This window comes from Tamandua tetradactyla, chromosome 14 (assembly GCF_023851605.1).
Source record: "Tamandua tetradactyla isolate mTamTet1 chromosome 14, mTamTet1.pri, whole genome shotgun sequence".
In the NCBI taxonomy this organism is placed as follows: Eukaryota; Metazoa; Chordata; class Mammalia; order Pilosa; family Myrmecophagidae; genus Tamandua; species Tamandua tetradactyla.
In genome coordinates this window covers 86,586,403-86,606,041 of record NC_135340.1, presented here as the reverse complement: position 1 = coordinate 86,606,041, position 19,639 = coordinate 86,586,403, and the positions used below count along the sequence as shown (strand labels likewise).

Below are 19,639 nucleotides of genomic sequence, written 5' to 3'. Positions count from 1 at the left end.
GTTAGGCTTTTGCGTTCTTCATTTGACCTGAATAAACCAATAGGTTTTGAGATTTGTCATTGTTTTTGCTTTGGTTTTCAAATGATGAGTATACAGCAAAATCCAGGAAATGGTCACCTTGTCAGTGAAACATTTTTTGCTTTTATCATCTAAGTGTAACCTAGTTCCCCTCCCCCATATTTCCTTATTTTTCTCTCTCTTTAAACCCATAATGATGATTACTTATGAGTCATCTACAATCAGAGAAATCTTTTTTGTAGAGAACAAAAATGCTTCATTGAAAAAGTGAATTGTTTCTCATTTTTACCAATATTTCTTATGATAATAAGATAAGTATATTTTTTGATACTTTGATAAAATACAGGACCTTCACTGGCTGACTAATTATTGAGGAACAACTTGGCATTTTATATACCAAACTTAGAAAAGTGAATTTTCACAATCTTAGAGGAAAATGCCTTTTCAAGAGGGACTGTAGTTTACTGTGTGTAATTTTCAGAAATACTTCTGAGGAGGTTTAATTAATTTCTTGATGTAAATGTGAGGAGGTTTTATTTTAGGACCAAAACATAAATTTGAAATTATCTGTATTCATAAATATTAATATCAATGCCAAACATTTTGTTTTAAAAGTCTGTGTCTTAACTCCAAATCTTACATCAACAGAAATAATATGAAATCTAGAATGATAACATGGCAATATTTGCCCATATTAATAGGAAAAACAAACTTCCAAGATAAAATTTTCACCTTTCTGGTAACCTCTCTGTGGTCAGTAAAAATCCTATTTAAACCACAATTAAATCAACTTGATTCAATGAAGAGGAGAGGCAGGATATGAAGTGAGAAGAGGGCCCCTCACCAAGAAAAGCCCTTTGTCAAAGGTAGTCACTCCAGCCCTCAGTTGACAGTGGAAACAGCTGTAGCCAGAGGAGAGCCTAGTGGAGGGGAGGTGTGCCAGTTTGAAAGTATGATTTACCCTGGGAAAGCCAGTCTTGTGGTGGCCACCATTTCTTTTAATCCTAATTCAATACTGAGGGTTGGAAACTTTCAATTACATTATCTCCGCAATTGGGTGTGACCTTTATTAGATGGAGATGTGACTCCACCCTTGGCCAAGTGATTAGATTTCTAACATCCTTTAAAAGAGGAAAGATTTTGGAGAGTATCAGAAGCGATAGAAGCCTCACTGTTGACAGAAACTTCACAGCCAAGCTGACACATGTGTGGACAGGGGTAGAACAGAGACACAGATGTTTGGAAATACTTGGAGCACAGCAGACATTGCCATGAGATGTTAAGCAAGCCAGAACCTGGAGAGAGCCAAGACAGAGGTCTTCTTGACCCATCGGCCTTTTTGGAGTAAAGGTAACCTCTTGTTGGTGCCTTAATTTCACTTTCAAGTTTTACTTTCTGTCATGGTAAGCTTCAAGTGTCAACTTGGCCAAGTGTCGGTACCTGTTTATCTGTTTAGGCAAGTGCTGGCCTGTCTGTTGCAATGAGGACATTTCATAGAATTAGATCAAGATCACATCAGCTGCATCCACAGCTGATTCCATTTGTAATCACCCAAGGGGTGTGTTTTCTGCAATGAGTGATGCTCAATCTAATCATTGGAAGCCTTTTAAGGAGGACTGAGAAGAGACAGGCTCTCTTCCTGCTTCGGCCGGAGAGCCCCTCCTGTGGAGTTCATCCAGACCCTCCATTGGAATCATCAGCTTTGCAGCCTGCCCAGCGGATTTTAGACTCTGCGCTCCTGTGGTCATGTGAGACACTTTTATAAGTTTTATATTTGCAAGTGTTCACTGTTGTTTCTGTTTCTCTAGAGAACCCTAACTAATACACTTCCTTAGTATGGCAAACTTGTAATTTATAAAATTCCCTTTTTTAAAAAGCTATTACAGTTCTGGTATATTGCATCCTGGCAGCTAGCAAACTGACACAAGAGGTAAGTCAAATCTTATTTATTTCTCAAATTTGTACAAACGGCGGATAAGAGAAATTAAGGATAAGACAATCAATAATTTATTCATGCAGGAGGTATTGTCTGAAGCCAACTCCAAGCCAAACCCAGTGTGCATTTGGGAACTGTTGGCCCCTCTACTAAAGGAATATTAGGCAAAACCTAGATTTTCAATACGCAGGCTGAACAAATGATATAGTCTTCATTTCACTAAATCAAATCATAGCTTAGACAACTCTACTGGATAGTGATTTGAGGTTCTCCCATTGGCTTCTTCAACCTCTTACCTGCTGCTTTGAGTTTTTGCCACACGCAAATTAGACCAGCTGGGGAATGTCGAAAATCTTTGATTCTGGACAGACACTGTCCAACAGAATAGTGTGACTCACACATGTAATTGTCCATTTTCTAGTAACCACATTTAAAAAAAGTAAAAATAAGTCAAATTAATTTAATGTCCTAACTGTTTTTATTTCAACATATAATTTATTTGAAACAGTTATTAAAGAGATGGTTTATACTCTGTTGAACTTACCTCTTCAAAATGACATTTATATTTTGTACTCATTGCAAATCTCAATTTGGATCGAGTAAAGCCACGTGAGTTTTGTGCCTACACACGTAGGACAGCCCAGCTCTAGATCCTTCAAAGTTGATTAATGAATTCCATTCTTCACTCCAATTGGATTCCAAATATCAAAAGTTTGAGGCCATGAGATTTTATATTTGTATGTGCACTGTATTTTCATTACCTTGAACTAGTGATGCATTTAGAAGGCATATGACAACTTTGTGCATATAAACATGAAAGAGTCCCAGGGCATTTAATTCATGGAAATTCTATTGTCATGTTCATTTCACCCAGACAGTGATCATGGCTGAACACTTTAAAGATGCAAGTAGATGTCTTATCTGTATGGCTTATCTTGAAAAACCAGTAAACTTAAAATGTGGATATGTCTGCTGCCTGCACTGCCTCAGTTCACTGGAGAAGGAGCCAAATGGAGAGGATTTATTGTGTCCCTACTGCCCTGTGGTCTCTCAGAAGAATGAAACCAGGCCCAACTACCAGCTGCGGAAGCTGGTTTCCAAGGTCAAGGAACTGGAACCCCACCTGAAAACCATCCTACAAATGAACCCAAAGATTCTGAAGTTCCAAGGTAAGGAATCTGTACATCTTTCCACAGAGGACCTTGAAATAAACACTATTTATTTATTTATTTATTAGACCCTATTGAACTATTCAATAGGGTCAATATTAAATGTGGGCAGTAATTCAATTCTGGCACTTAAAACTTCTATGTGCCACAAGGAACAGCTGTTCTCATTTCTGAGTGTAAATAAAAGATCCACCTGCCTGTTTGCAAGGATGAATATTTTGGCCATGCCCTGGAGCTTCATTATCCATAATGGTAGCCACAGTTGGTTTTGAGTACTTCACATGTTGCCGAACATTGCAACAGATGTGACCCATTACCTGAGATCTCATCATTAACTCTTACTGACATAAAAATAAGAATGACAATGTCTACAATGCAACTGGATAGCCACCAAGATGAAATGGGAATGGAAGGCCAAGAGAAACAAAGTCTATTATTTCAACACTATTTTACAACAAATAGAATATTTTCCTTCATTCAAAATATACATAAGTCTATACTTGATAGGCTTATGTCTGAATAATCTTTATTATGCTAAAATACAGATTAAATTTAAGAGCCAACCACAGTGATACTATCCTTCATGGATTTTATGTATTAAAGAGAATAATCATCAAACAGCCAAATAAACTAATATAAACAGAATCTCTACTGTGACTAAAAGGTACATTCTGCTCTAAAACATATATAGGATTTTTTTTTACCTTATCAGGAGTACTATGTAAAGTTTCTCAGGTAAATTCTGATTGAAAGAATAAGATGAGTAAAAGAAAATTAATTGAACGATATATGTGCACATTTTCAGTAACTTTCAGTGGAGTGGGTGTATAATCTCTCCATGTGATAGCTTTTCTTTTTTATTCCACAGTGGACATGACCTTGGATGTTGACACAGCCAATGACTTCTTAATCCTCTCTGATGACCTGAGGAGTGTCCGATGTGGACATAAGAAACAAAATCGTAAAGAGTGTGCTGAGAGATTCAGACCAGCAATTTGTGTTCTGGGCTCCTCTCGGTTCACTTCAGGTCGCCATTACTGGGAAGTGGATGTGAGAAGAAGCAAAGAATGGGATCTGGGTGTCTGCAAAGAATCTGTTCCCCGACAAGGAACCATTCTACGGTCTTCAGATCATGGCTTCTGGACTGTGGGTGTGAGAGATGGAAAAGTTTTCTCAGCCAGCACTAAGCCACTGACTGCAGTCTGGGTGAACGCCAGGTTATACCAAGTGGGGATTTTCCTCGATATGGATATTGGAAATCTTTCTTTTTGTAATATTACTGATAGATCCCATATTTTCACATTCACCAAAATTTCAGCTACAGAGCCACTGCGCCCATTCTTTTGTCCTTCAATTCCAAGCGATGATGATCAAGGCTCCCTGACTATTTGTCCTGCTATGAATCCATGCATTCCATGCCTCCAGCATAAACCCAAATAAACCAAGTGTTGAAAATTTCTTTGTCTTTGTAACTGTGGCATTTTTTACTTCATACATGCAGTATACAAAAAACAGCAGAGAACCCTGTGCTGCATTCTAAGAGTTGTATAGTTTTAGCCATTAGGTTGTATGCTTTTGAACCATTTTTATTAAATTCTGTACATGGGGTTACATGGGCATCCATTTTCATTCTTTTATATGTGGATATTCAACTGTCACATCCATTTATTGAAAAGACAATTCCTTTCCCACCACCATGGAACCCCTGTCAAAAATCTACTGATGAGAAATATCATCAATTTAGTAATATAAACTGTAGGAGATAGGATTAACATAAGACCTGTGGAACTACTTGGGAGTAGATGGCATTAGGGTGGTGACGGCAGTAAGCTGCTTTATGTTATCTGATTTATGTAAGACAGTCTAGGAGGAAGAGAATGTTTGTTTACCCCAAATGGTTATTTTAAGTATGAAGGAAGAACACTGAAAGATAAGAACTTTGTTCCCTCAGGAAATGCATGCATGCCTATTGTCATCCTGTGGTATATAACCAGGATCTGGTTAAGAATAAAATTGTCTGAAGTCTATCTGAAGTAAACTCAAGCTTCAGACCCCCTGAGCCCGTCTGTGTCTTTCTTTCTCTCCTTCTTCCTTTCTTTCTTTCTCATCATTCCTTAATATCCTTCAAGCTCCATTCAAACAGGAAACAACAATAAACACCTACTGGAAACCTCTTTTCAGAGATTCAGTAAAATAAAAGACAATTCTCATTTGTTCAGAATTCTGCACCATGTAAACTACACAAACACATGGAGCCCAGAATGAATGTGGCTTCTAATTCTGCATAGCTTAATGTAATGCCTAGAAAGGTATCAGTGTTTGTTGAGTAAATAACTAAGAAGCACAGGTGGAAGAAAAATATGGAATTGTTAAGCATTACCACCGGGGAAACCCCTGATACCATCTTAAGCATTAGGACTCTAAAGTCAATAGGCTAAGCCCTTGATCAATTTTTGAATTTTAAAATATTTTTACTAGAGCAGCTTGACCCGCAGCACTCCCTACCTGAGTTCTCCCAGAGCAAATCCTATTGAGACCAGAGTAGAGATTGAGGTGGTGCCAGTAACTTTTTGTTCCTTGATGTGGGTGCCCCTTGGGCTTGCATCTTGCTCAGATCACCCCACAATTCCTCACCACTGTGAGCAGCTCAGATGATGTGTGGTCCTGCCTCAATTGTCATGATTCCTCACATTTCTCTGCAGAACCCTTTATATTCCTGCCAAGTTGGCATCTGAGCACAGGCTTCCCTCCAGCTCTCAGGCTTGGCTGCCCTGGAAGCATAGGGCCCGGCCGTGGGCTGATGGAAATTGATGACTGTGGTAGTTATATTCAGTTGTCAACTTGGCCAGGTGAAGACACCTAGTTCCGTTGCTATGTACATGAACCAACGGTATGTGAACCTCATCTGTTGCTCATTGCATCTGCAGTTGGCTAGGAGGCGTGCCTGCTGCAGTGAATGATGTTAGATTTAATTGGCTGCTGCTTAAATGAGAGAGCACAACATAGCACAGCCCAAGCAGCTCAGAATACCCACAGCTCAGCCCAGGCCTTTGGAGATACATAAAGGAATCACCCTGGGGAAAGTTGTTGGAACCCAGAAGCCTGGAGAGATCTCCCTTGCCTTTGTGCATAAGAAAGAACCTCAGTTGAAAGTTAGTTGCCTTTTTTCTGAAGAACTAATGAAATAAATCCCCTTTTATTAAAAGCCAATCCATCTCTGGTGTGTTGCATTCTGGCGGCTATCAAACTAGAACAGATTTGGTACCTGAGACGTGGGGCGTTGCTGTGGTTTCCAAATACCAGATATGTTGGAATGATTTTTTGGATGGCTAAGGGGAAGATTTTGGAGGAACTGTGAAGTGAATAATGGAGACGTCCTGGAGTGCTTGAAGAGACTGTTGGTGTAAATGGAACCACTGCCAATCTGGACAAAGGGGGACACAAAAGGGATGAATTGGAATTTGCAGAGTGAGAACCATGGGAGCTCAGGTTTGAAGCCAAGAAACCTCAGCCAGGAGAGAGGACCCAGCCATATACATGGAGAGGATGAGTTTGCCCTGAGGGCAAAGGATGAGTCTCCCATATCATTGCGGTGGAAGAGTTTGTCACCTCAGACCTTGGAGAAGATACAGCATGCTCCTTGGTGACTGGGGAGAGCCTGGCTGCCACCACATGGAGGGGTTGAGCATGTGCCCCAGAAATGGCATAGAGCCCAGGTGTGGCCCTAATGTCTGGAGGGAGTGGAGCTGAGGAAAAGGTAGTCTCCTTAGTGTTCCCCAAGGTTGATTTGGAAAGAAGCAGGCCACTGCATAGACCCTTGGAAAGGGTGGGACTGCCAGTTTCTAAAGCTGAAGGATAAATGACTTTCAGACTTTGAAATCGAATGGTATTTGCCCTGCAGATTTTCTTTCCAGTTTCTCCCTATGGATCCTATGACTGTCCTCCTTTGCATAGTGGCACCAGACAACTTGTTTTGAGGTTCACAGGTCCACAGCCAGAAGAGCATTTTTTGCACCTTAATATTGTTTAAGGTGATGTGTGCAGTTACCAAGTCGACAAGGGGTGGACATATGGTAGTTAGATTCAGTTGTCAACTTGACCAGGTGAAGCACCTAGTTCTGTTGCTGTGGACATGAGCCAATGGGATGTGAACCTCATCTGTTGCTCATTACATCCACAGTTGGGTAGGAGGCGTGTCTGTTGCAATGAATGATATTTGATTTAATTGACTGGTGCTTAAATGAGAGAGCGCAACATAGCACAACCCAGGCAGCTCAGCATACCTCATCTCAGCTCGCACAGCTCAACGCAGGCCTTTGGAGATGCAGGAGGGAATCACCCTGGGGAAAGTTGTTGGAACCCAGAGACCTGGAGAGAAGGCCAGCAGAGATTGCCCTGTGCCTTCCCGCATAAGAAAGAACCTTAGTTGGAAGTTAGCTGCCTTTCCTCTGAAGAACTAATAAAACAAATCCCCTTTTATTAAAAACCAACCCATCCTTGTGTGTTGTATTCCAGCAGCTACTGAGCTAGAACAATGACTAGATGAGGGCTTCCTGGAACAAAGAATTTTAACTCACCCTAACTCCTGTACTGTGGGGATTACAGTGAACTGTGGTGGGGTGTATGTCTTAGACAAATTAGAATGTAAATCTAGTCTTCTGGTCACCATGACACTGAGGCTGTAGGAAGACTGGTGTAATCTGCTTATGTAGTAAGGCTGAAGTGTTTATTACAGAAATTTGTAGAGAGAGGAGCAGTCAAGAGAGAAGCTGAGACCAAATCATTGCTGGGGCATTTCACAGCAGAACACACCTTAGGAAACTCTCTTTGCCAGAAGACAGCCCAGCCCCAGGATTATCACATTTATCAACCCTAATAAAGGTGAAGAGGCAGCGGAGGAGGAGGAGGACATCCTCTTCAGGCAGGATTAGAGGACGTTTCCCCTGAGTTTTAGGAAACCAGGACAGAGCATGTGACAGTGAGCAGGGCATGAACGTCAGACCGTTCATACACTGCAGTGACAGGCCCTAACCAGTGACAGACCCTAACCAACTCCCGACCTTGTGCTGCCAGGAATTCACTTTTGTGTAAGATTCCATATAGATCCTTTATCATTTCTGTGCCAATTTTATGACTCCTACATGAGCTGTTGCCTAGGAAGAATGTACTTCTGCACTGGTATTTTAATATTTAAGTTCACAAGCTGTGATTTTTTTTGCCATACAAAATCATACAAAAGGTACAAAATTGTACACTGCATATGTGCAGTGCGTCTGAGATGACAGCCGAGGTCAGGCGCTTGTGCTGACCAGAAGATCCTGCTGCACTGTCAGCTTGTGTGGGATCAAGTGCAAGTGTCAGGTGTGATAATGTATCAGATATTGTATCAGTGTATTGTCTCACATTTGTGATGAAGATCATGAGAAGTGCCTAAGATATTAGATACTTTCTGTGTGACTCAAATGTTTCTGTGCAGTCACAACAAAAGGCAGAATTGCATACTTAGATTAAATGTGTGCAACTGCCGTTTTTAACCCTGGACTTCCAAAGTGTAAGAGCAAAGAAAGCATTAAATTGTCCAGAATATCTTTGCAATAGGTGTTGTACATGTGAACTCATAAAATAAAGGAATGCTAATAAAATATATATATATATTTGCTTTTTGAGAAATCTTCACACACATACATGGTGTGCAATCAGAGCTCATAATATCCTCATATAGTTGTGTATTCATCACCTCGATCAACTTTGGAACATTTACTTCACTCCATAAAAATAAAGAGACAAAAGAAAGCTCATACATCCTATACCTCTTAGCCCTCCCTCACATTAAACACTAGTATTTCAATCTACCCAATTTTTTACCCTTTATATCCCATGCTGGTTTGACTGTGTTAGGTGCTCCCAGAAAAACCATGTTTTTGTCCTGATCTAATCTTGTGGGTGCAGCCATTTCTTTTAATCCTGATTCACTACTGCAGGGTGGAAAGTTTGTTTAGATTATTTCCATAGAGTTGTGACACTCCCAGTTGTGGGTATGACATTTTGAGTAGATGGATATGTGGCTCCAGCCATTTCAGATGAGTCTAGATTATTTACTAGAGTCTTTAAAAGGGAAAACATTTTGGAGAACCCTCAGAAATAAGAGAGCCCACAAAGAGAGAGCTGACAAAGATTTTTGCAGATGCTTGGAGCCCAGCAGATGTTGCCATGAGCTATTCAGCAAGCCAGAACCTGGAGAGAGCTAAGGGAAGCCAAGAGATGGGAGCCAGCCCTGAAGGGGCAAGGTGAGGGACCCCCATAGGAACAGATGTTGAAAGTAAGAGAACCCAGGAGGAAGGGACCAACAGATGCCCGCCATGAGACTATCCAGCTGGCAGAAGTGTTCCTGACCCATCAACCTTCCATGAATTAAGATTTGTCTCCCTGGAAGGCTTATTTTGGATGTTTTAATAGACTTTGATTTGTAATCTTGTAGGGGGAGAGCAGTGATTTCACCTGCTGAGTTGGCATAGAGATAGAGGCCACATCTAAGTAACAAATGAGGTTCTCTGGGGATGCCTCAGGCCTAATTATGACTAGGCTTAGGTTCTCCTTTGCAGAAATAGGTTTTATAGGGGTGAACCCCAAGATCAACAGCTCACCTTAATGAGTTGGTTGACCCCTCTGCATGTGAGACTATCAGGAAATCCCCAAAGGGGAATTTGAATATTTCCTCCTTGCTCCCTACTCTCTCAAGTGGACTTTACAAATACTTTTTTATTCTGCCCAAATTATTCCAGGATATAACACCAAGCCCTTGATCTTAAGTCCTGCTTTTGTCAAGCTTATTTATGTAGCAGAGAACTTAAGCCAACCTGTAGTTATGCCTAAGAGTTAATTCCAAACGACCTCTTTAGATGCTCAGATGTGGTCTTTCTCTAAACCCAACACTGCAGGTAAAATTAGTATCCTCCCCCCTGCATGGGGCATGTCATCCAGGATTGAAATTCTCCCTGGCCATGTGGAATATGATGCACAGAGAAGAGCCTGGCCCTGGAACTGTGGGATCAACAATACCTTTCTGACCAAAAGGGGGGGAAGAATTGTAATAAATAAGTTATCAGTGACTGAGAAAGTTCAAATAGAGTTGAAAGGCTACTCTAGAAGCTAGTCTTATGCAACCTTTGTGAGCAAAAATCTATTCCAAATTAATGCAATCCATTCCATAAGAATTCATAATGAAGCCAAATATTTTGTTTAAAAAGTTTCTGCTTAATTCCAAATGTTTTAATCAAGAGAAATAATAGACATCTTCAACAATGTCAATATGATGATGTTTTGTTCATATTAAAACAAAAAACATTCTCAGGATGAAACGGTGCCATGGTCAGGTTCATATGTCAACCTGCTCAGGTGGTGGTACCTGTTTGTCTGTTTGGGCCAGTGCTGGCCTGTCTGTTGCAATGAGGACAATTTATAGAATGAAATCATGAACATGTCAGCTGCATCCACACTGATTCCATTTGTAATCAGCCAAGGGGAGTGTCTTCTGCAATGAGTGGTGCTTAATCTAATCACTAGAAGCCTTTTAAAGAGGATTCAGAAGAGATAGGCTCTCTTCCTGCTTTTGTCGGTGAGTCTCTCCTGTGGAGTTCATCCAGACCCTCCATCAGAATTGTCAGCTTCACAACCTGCCCTGCGGATTTTGGACTCTGCATTCCCATGGTTATGTGAGACATTTTTATAAATTTTATATTTGTGAGTGTTTCCTTTTGATTCCACTTATTTAGAGAACCCTAACTAATACAATGGTTTTACATGATATGCAGGAGAAACCCAGAAGTGGACAGCTGCAGCACTACAACCCCATTCTGAGATGTCTTAAAGGAGAGTGTTAACAGAAATTCCTGCCAGTGGGTAGAGCTTTGAGCACTGGACCTGGTTCTTCATTTTGCTCAGAAGATGAACTGGATAGAGATGCATTTGTATACTGAATCATGGACTGTTGCTAATGGTTTGGCTGGATAGTCAGGGACTTAGAAAGAGCATGATTGGAAAGTAAGTGAAAAAGATGTCTGGGGAGCACTTATTCTGCTCCACTTCCTTGTCACCAATTATACCATACTTATTTCCCAGAAATATATTCTGAGGGTGGAAGTCATGAAAACTTTGTGAAATATGAGTGTAATGCAAATTCATATATGGTTATTGATTTTTCCCAAAACAGTACAGTGTTAGACACTTACCCTGAAACACTTAATTTAATTTATATCATTGAGTTCTCAAAAACTCTATATCTGTATATAGTTGTTAAACATATTGTCAAAAATTTGCATAGCTATACTCCAGTGGCAGGACTTGAATTCAGAGCCACTTATCTCCAACTTTTGGTTTTAAATACTTCATTTTCCCACTATTTTGGCACTTAAGATTGTATTTTACAATATTCATTCCTTCTAACTAATTTCCTATATATTGTTAAGCAGAATCCTCATTATTTGACCAATTTTCTTTTAGCAGGTTATGCAACACTGAGGAGTTAACTTAAACAACAAAGACAGCAGGTCTAAAATGGATTATTACTTAAGATTGAGGCTGGAGGTAGTGAAGATAACAGGGGACATATAATTTAAAAGATGCTCTAAACAGGTCCATTAAAATTGGAATTAGCATGTATAGAAAACTTCATCAAAGAACAGAAAAATATGTTCTTATCAATTTTCCATAGAATATTCACCAAGAAAGAGTACATTCTATCCCACTAACCACAGCTTACAATATTAAAAAGAATAAAAGTGTGCAAAGTATGCTCTCAGACCACAATAGAATTAAAATTTGCAATAAGTAACAGAAAGATTGATATAAACTCCAAAAATACATGGATTTAAATTATTCCTTAAAATATTAACTTAATGCAAAAGAGAGCAGAAAGGAAGTTTGTAGGAACAAAATATTATATGAGGCATACAGAAACAAGGAATAAAACAGAAGGCATAAATTCAGCTATATCATCCCTAATATTGAATGTGAACAGATTAAACAATCCAAACTAATGTAGAGATTATCAGACTAGTTAAAATGATACAACTATATGCTCTCTATAAAAGGCATATAATAAAAATGTAAAAAAAAATAGATTGACTGTAAAAGGTTGGAAAAAGCATGTAGACAGCAACCAAATGAAAGCTCAATTGGGTAATCCAATATAAGACAAGACAGACATTCAAAATTAAAGTATTACTGAAATACTTATAAACACATAATATGGAATGAAGTACTGATATATGCTACATCATGGATGGACATTGAAAACATAAGTGAATGAAGCCAGACACAGAAGAGTGAATCTTACCGCAGTCTATTCAAATGTACATTCAGAACAGGGCTATCTACAGGTATATAAAGTAGATTGGTGGGGTTTAGGCCTGGAGGTAATGAGGTAGACAAGGTCATAATAAGTTAAGATGTGGCATTTCTTTATTTTTAATTAATAAAGTTTATCTATTAGAGCAATTAATTTAGAGAAAAATTGAGCAAAATACACATAGAATCCAATATATATGCTACCTTCCCACACAAAGTTAACCCGTTATTAGTTTCTAGCATTAGTTTAGTACATTTATTAAATTTAATGAGCTTGAGGAAATATTCAACCTCCCCAACTGGAGAATTTCTGATATTCTTAAAAGCAGTGGAGACACAAAATCAATAAGCTGAATTCCTGATCTTGGGATTTTCCCCTATGAAACTTATTCCTGCAAAGGATAGGCCAAGCTTACTTAAAATTAGGCTTAAGAGTCACCCCCAGGGAACCTCTTATGTTGCTCAAATGTGGCCTCTCTCTCTAAGCCAACTCAACAGGTGAACTCACTGCCTTCACTTTTAGTGGGACATGACTCCCAGGGCTGTAAATCTTCCTGGAAATGTAAGACAGAAATCCTGGGATGAACCAGGACCCAGCATTAAAGGATTGAGATTTCTTGACTGAAAGGGGGAAGAGATAAATGAGACAAAACAAAGTTTCAGTGGCTGAGAGATTTCAAACAGAGTTGAGAGTTGTCCTTATGTATTATATAGATGCCCTTTTTCAGTTTATGATTTGTTAGACTGGATGGAGGGAAGTACCTGAAACTGTTGAGCTGTGTTCCAGTAGCCTTGGTTCTTGAAGATGACTGCATAAAGATTTAGTGTTTACAACGTGACTGTGAATGTGAAAACCTACCTTGTGTCTGATGCTCTTTTTTTTTGCGTGTGAAGGCACCAGAAATTAAACTCGGATCTCCAGCATGGCAGGCGAGAATTTTGCCACTGAGCCACTATCGCACCACCCCTGATACTCTTTTTATCCAGGCTATGGACAGATGAGTAAAAACATATGGATAAAAATAAATACATAATAGGGGGACAAAGGGTAAAATGAATTGGGTAGATAGAAATGCTAGTGGTCAATGAGAGGGAGGGGTAAGGTGTATGGTATGTATGAGATTTTTATTTTCTGTTTCTGGAGTGTTGCAAATGTTCTAAAAATGATCGTGGTGATGAATACACAAATATGTGATGATATTGTAAGCCACTGATTGTCACTATGTATGGAATGTATATGTGTGAAGATTTCTCAATTAAAAATATTTTTAAAAATCCAATATGATTAGTGAACAGTAAAGGAATGCATGGGATACTAAAGGAACATTGAGGAGGGGATTCCAAGTCACCCTGGAGTGGCCACAGAAAGATTCCTGGAGGAGGCAACATTTGAGAGAAATTTTTAAAATAACAGTAACTTGTAATTTTTAAATCTTATTGTAAAAAGATTACATTCTTGTAGGTTTAGAGAATACATCAATGTTTAAGAATGAAAACTTTATTTGTAAACTCATGAACTAAAGATAAACATTTTCATATATTTCCTTCTTGTCTTTTTATGTATATGTATGTATATTTACATTTTAGTGATTACACTGATATAAAATTATGAATTCTACTTTTGTCATATAATATAGTATCTTTACTATGTTCATTAAATATTAAAATGTAAAATATATTTTACATTAAATATTTATCAAGACTGTGAAAAAAATTTGAAGTCCATAAATTACACTAAGGTTTACTTTTACACTGTACAGTTTTATGGCTATGACAAATGCATTATGTCATGTTCCACCATCAAACATTATACAGAAAATTTTCACTGCTTTAATCTGTGTTCCAAACCCTGGGAAGCACTCGATTTCCTATAGTTTTGTCTTTTTCAGAATGTCATGTGCCTGGAATCCTGCAGTACATAAGCTATTCACACTCACTTCTTTCACTTAGAAATATACATTTCATAGCGCCCCAAGTCTTCTTGTGGCTAGATAACACAATTATTTTTATTGTTGAATAAGAATCCATGGTATGGATATACCATCATTTTATTAAGCATGCAACCTTTGAAAGACATCATTTTTGCTTCCAATTTCTTGACAGTTATTAACAATGCTACTTAAACATTCATGCAAAGTTTCTCTGGCAACATAAGTTTTCAACTCATTTGTGTAAATACCTACAAGCAACACTGCTGGATAGTATGATGATCCAAAATAAGTTTTGTAAGAAACTGCTGAGCTGTCTTCCAAGATGTCTGTAAGAATTTTCTTTTCCAGAGGCAATGAATGAGAATTCTTGTTGTTCCACATCTACACCATCATTTGATGTGGTCATTGATATTGATATTAGCAAAAATGTAATAGCTGCATCTAGAATTTCTTCATGTGGTGGAGAAAATTTACCAAATTAGACTGTGGTGATGGTTGAAGATACGTGTGAATATACTAGAAGCCATTGAATTGTACAAGTTAAATGGAAGATTTATGATATGTGAATTATATCTCAATAAAACTGCTTAAAAAGAATAATATGCTTCTGAGAAAAATATTTTATTTTTAAACAAGGAAAAGAAGTGCTGGGGATGATGTGGAGAAATTGGAATGCTAATCCATTGCTGGTGGGAATGTAAAAGGGTGTAGTCACTGTGAAAAGAAGTTTGGTAGTTCCCCAAAAGTTAAATTTAGAATTAATATGGGACCTGAAAATCCACTCCTAGGTTAATATCTCAACAAATTGAAACAGCTATTCAAACAAAATAATGTACTTAATGTTCATGGAAGCAGTAGTCACAGTATACCCAAGGTGGAAATAACTCCACTTTCAACAGTGGATAAACTGATCAAATAAAATTGACATGCATACAAAGAATTCAGGCTTTCCTCAGAGATAAACTGTGGATTCAATTCCCAACCATTTTAATAAAAATATGCTACAATAAAGTAAGTCACATGAATTTTTTGGTTTCCCAGTGGATACAAAGTTATGCATCCACTATACTTTAGTTTATTATTTGTGCTGTAGCATTATGTCTAAAATAAGTGATGTATATGCCTTCATTAAGAAATACTTTGTTAAGGCAGGGAAAGCTGGTGGCATAGTGAGGTGTGGAATGTAGTTCGTCCTCCAGAGCAACTAGTATATTGCCAGGAATCATACAGAGCAACTTCTGGGGTGACATCAGTGACTAAACACATAGTATAAACCATTCTGGACCACGTGGAATGGCTGAGATCTCAAATAGAACTGTAGGGCTCCCATGCCATAGAAGCTAGTGTCCTTACCCCATGAGCATGGAAGGCTGGCTCCCCTAGGGGAAAAGAAAAGTACTTTACTAGTAGCAAGAGCTTAGCTCAACCAAGCCAGAATTGCAGAATTAATTAATAAATTCTGACTACTGAAAACAGGTCCCCAGCACACATAAAACTGGAATAAGAGCTAAAGGAACTAGGAGTTTTGCCCTGACAAAAGAGACTGAGCTGATAGGGGAAAAAAGGCTTTTTGAGCTGGACAGCACAAAATACTGGAAAAGGGCTGGACTCCAAGAAAAGGGGACACATAGAGCCTGAAGACACATAGAGCCATGCACCAATCAAACTCTTGATTGATGAGGTACAGGGGTCCAGCTTTGAAAAGCCTTTTTTTTTTTTTTTTGCTTTTTTTCTACTCCTTAACCAGCTCATTAGATACAACTGGAAGCACTCTCAGGCTCCAGGCCAGAATGAAATTTAAGTTCTCTGAGAGACAAAGTAACCAGTCAGGTGGAAGGGCTTAATTCCCTAAAGAATATACCTTCCCCAAGAAAAGTGAGGGAGGGCCAAGCTCAAGTGGAATCCTTTCTTCAAAGAATTTAGGCTCCAGGTTCTGGAAAACAGAAACAATTAAAGCCAAGCTATTACCTACCTCATGTCTTTGGTAGAGAGATTCTGCTGAATTTAAATGCACTACATTACTTTAAGTTGGTCCAAAGCTGCAGGCAGACAAGCACCACATGCTGGGCAGGATAGGAAAAGCACAGAGTCTAGAGATTTTGGTAGGAAAGTCTGACAACCTGCTGGGCCTCACCATCAGGAAAAACTTTTGTTTTTTTCCCATTCTGCCAGAAGGAGGACACTATTTCCTCCTAAGGCCTTTGCCTCTCTGATATGGAAAAATCTGACTGGGGTCTACAATATCTGAGGAACCCTCCTCAAAAAGAAAGGCTCCATATAGGCAGGGAGAGAAACAGAAAAACAAGAACTAAAAAATTCTAATCAGCTAAACAGAACCTATGTTAGAGCTCTAGAATAAGTTGAACCAAATGAAGGCTGAGAATACAAATGTTGTGGGTTCTCAAAAGGAGAAGAGAAGGGAAAAGGAGGAGAAAGACTAATAGAGGAAATAATCACTGAAAATATCCCATCTCTTATGATAGACATAGAATTACAGATCCAAGAATTGTAGCATACCCCAAACAGAACAGATCCAAATGGATAAAGTCCAAGACAATTACTAATCAGGTTGTCAAATGTCAAAGACAAAGAGAATTTTGAAAGCAGCAAGAGAAAAGCTATCCAACACATACAAGGGAAGCTTACTAAGACTATGTGTTGATTTCTCAGCAGAAATCTTGGAAGTGAAAAGTCAGTGGTATGATATATTTAAGATTCTAAAAGAGAAAAATCACTAACCAAGAATCCCATACCCTCCAAAATTGTCCCTCGAAAATGAGGGGGAGATTAAAATATTCTTAGACAATAATCACTAAGAGAATTTGTGACTAAGAGACTGGCTCTGTAAGAAATACTAAAGGGGGTACTACAGGCAGATAGGAAAATGCAGTGGAGAGAGGTCTGGAGAAGTGTAGAACTAAGACTATCAGTAAAGGTAAAAAGATAAAAATATTAAATATGGAGTATAGAATCCAAAAGAAAAAATGATAGAGGAAATACTGCCTTTACAGTAATAGCATTAAAGGTTAATGGGTTAGACTCCCAATCAAAAACATAGACTGGCAGAATGGATTAAAAAACAGTATCCATCTATATACTGTTTACAGAAGGCTTGTTTTAGAAGCAAGGACAAGGGGTTGAAAGTGAAAGATTGGGAAAAGATATTTCATGCAAACAACAATCAGAAAAGGGCAGGTGTAATGTGGAGAGCCGCCTCCCGGGTCGGGCCTAGTGGACACGCCGCAGCCTGCTCTAGAGTTCCCCCCGCCCATCGAGTGAGCCAAGATGGCGCCCGCATCCTGCTTCCGCGTATGACGCACGCGCCCGCCAACCCTGTCTACCAATCACCCTTGTATACGTGGCGTTAGCCCATTGGGTATGGATTATGCTTATAAGGACGTTACCCGGACGAAGCGGGGAGACGACCCACAGGGAGCCGTACCTGACGGCCGCATAGAGGTTGTTCCCCCGCGGGGTATCTTGTCCCGCGTGGAACCTGTAACAGAGAATGCAAGCTTAACTCCAGTAAAGGTCTGTGCTCACAACCGTTGCGTGCCTCGAACCCGTGTTTGTCACTTAAGTTGGTTTGCCTGCGTCTGTCTCTTTCTCCCCTCCTGTTCCCTTCGCCGGCCGGGGATCAGAAGCCGAACGAGACGGCTGCGGACAAGTGGTGGCCCGTACGGGGAACCTCCTCTCTCGACACCTCTTCTGCAAGGAGAGCCGTACTGTCTCTTCTTGAACTGAGAAGGACGTGCATCCTGAGCTCGCAGCGGACTTCCCGCGCCTGATCACCGCGAGAAGGTGAGTACTTCTTATTACGTGAGAGTTAAGGCCCGCGGGCTTTCAGGTAGCCCCGGGGACTCGGAAGAGCTCTCCGAGTGATTAAAGTACAGTGCCGATTGCAAACATGGGGCAGTCCGGAAGTTCACCTTTGTTAGCTCCCTTAAAGACCCTTCGGTCGGCTTCGTCTGCAGACGGCTCCTGTAAGAGTGAGCCGCCACCTCGCAAGCCGCCAGAGTCAAGCACTAGTTCAGACACCTCTGACTCAGAGTCAGATGGTGATGAGACCGAGGGTGCAGACGCGCCTCCGCTGATCGATTGGGGGAGGCCCCCTGTCTCACCCACGCAGCCTTCCGCCCCGCCAGCGCCTGCTGCAGGGGCGCGGCGGCTTCCGGTGAATGGTTTTGGTGATCTCGCCAAAAACCCTCACCACGGGCTCCCTCTGGTGGCCGAATTAGGTAATTACAGTGGCCCTCCTTTGCGAGACCCGGAACCCCCTACAGGCTGGTCTAGGGAGGGGCAGTTACAGCTGTGCCCCCCGCCTGCGTACGCAGGCCCTCAGGGTCCCACGTCATCAAACAATAGAGGGAGGCATTTCTGGAATTGGATTCCTTTTTCAACCTTTAGACCTTTTGGTATGACAGGTGGTTACCAACCGCTTGAATCAAAGTCAGACTCAGAAATGTACCCAGTTATTATCAATCCCCAAGGTAATAATCAACATGAGCCATATGATTACAAAGTTTTAAAGGAGCTGAGGATGGCCGTTTTCCAATATGGCCCCAGTGCCCCTTTTACCCTGAATATTGTTTCTGATTCCTTGTACGTCGTAAATTCTGTAAAAGTGTTAGAGACAGTAGGCATTATAAAGTACTCCTCCTCAGTAAGACCATTTTTTCTCAAACTTCAAGAGACAATACTTGCTAGACATCACCCCTTTTACATAACTCATATTAGGGCCCATACAGGCCTGCCTGGCCCCATGACACAGGGAAATCACATAGTAGATGTAGCCTCTCGAGAGCCGCACATCTTCCCTGTGCTGACACCATATCAGCAAGCCCAAGAGTTCCATGCCAGATTTCACGTCAATGCAAACACCCTAGCTAAGCGGTTTAGCATACCGCGTGCAGCTGCCAGAGATATAGTCCGAACCTGCAGAGATTGTGCAGAACAGAGGGCGGTCCCTTCGGTTGGAGTTAACCCTAAGGGCCTCATCCCAGGAGACATTTGGCAGATGGATGTCACTCATCATTCAGAGTATGGCAAAATTAAATACCTACATGTGTCAGTAGACACATGTTCTCAAATTGTATTTGCCTCTGCTGAGACAGGAGAGAAAGTCCACCAAGTCATTGCACACTGCCTTGCCGCTTGGGCAGCTTGGGGTAAGCCGAAAATATTAAAAACAGACAACGGACCCGCTTAAACCAGCAAAGCCTTCCAAAGATTTTGTGAAA

General features: G+C 40.2%; 1 protein-coding gene across 2 annotated transcripts; it reads left to right on the top strand.

Moving 5' to 3' along the window:
* Positions 1 to 398: 398 nt before the first annotated feature.
* Positions 399 to 4,568, top strand: LOC143655220 (ret finger protein-like 4A). 2 transcript variants are annotated; one of them, XM_077126664.1, is made up of 3 exons: positions 399 to 1,766; positions 2,829 to 3,123; positions 3,992 to 4,568. In XM_077126664.1, exons 2-3 carry the CDS (start codon positions 2,838 to 2,840, stop codon positions 4,561 to 4,563), a joined length of 858 nt encoding a protein of 285 aa, XP_076982779.1. In that variant the 5' UTR covers positions 399 to 1,766; positions 2,829 to 2,837; the 3' UTR covers positions 4,564 to 4,568. The 2 variants fall into 2 exon arrangements, with proteins under 2 accessions (XP_076982779.1, XP_076982780.1); XM_077126665.1 differs by lacking the exon at positions 399 to 1,766 and having other exon boundaries at positions 2,535 to 3,123.
* The last annotated feature ends 15,071 nt before the right edge of the window (positions 4,569 to 19,639 follow it).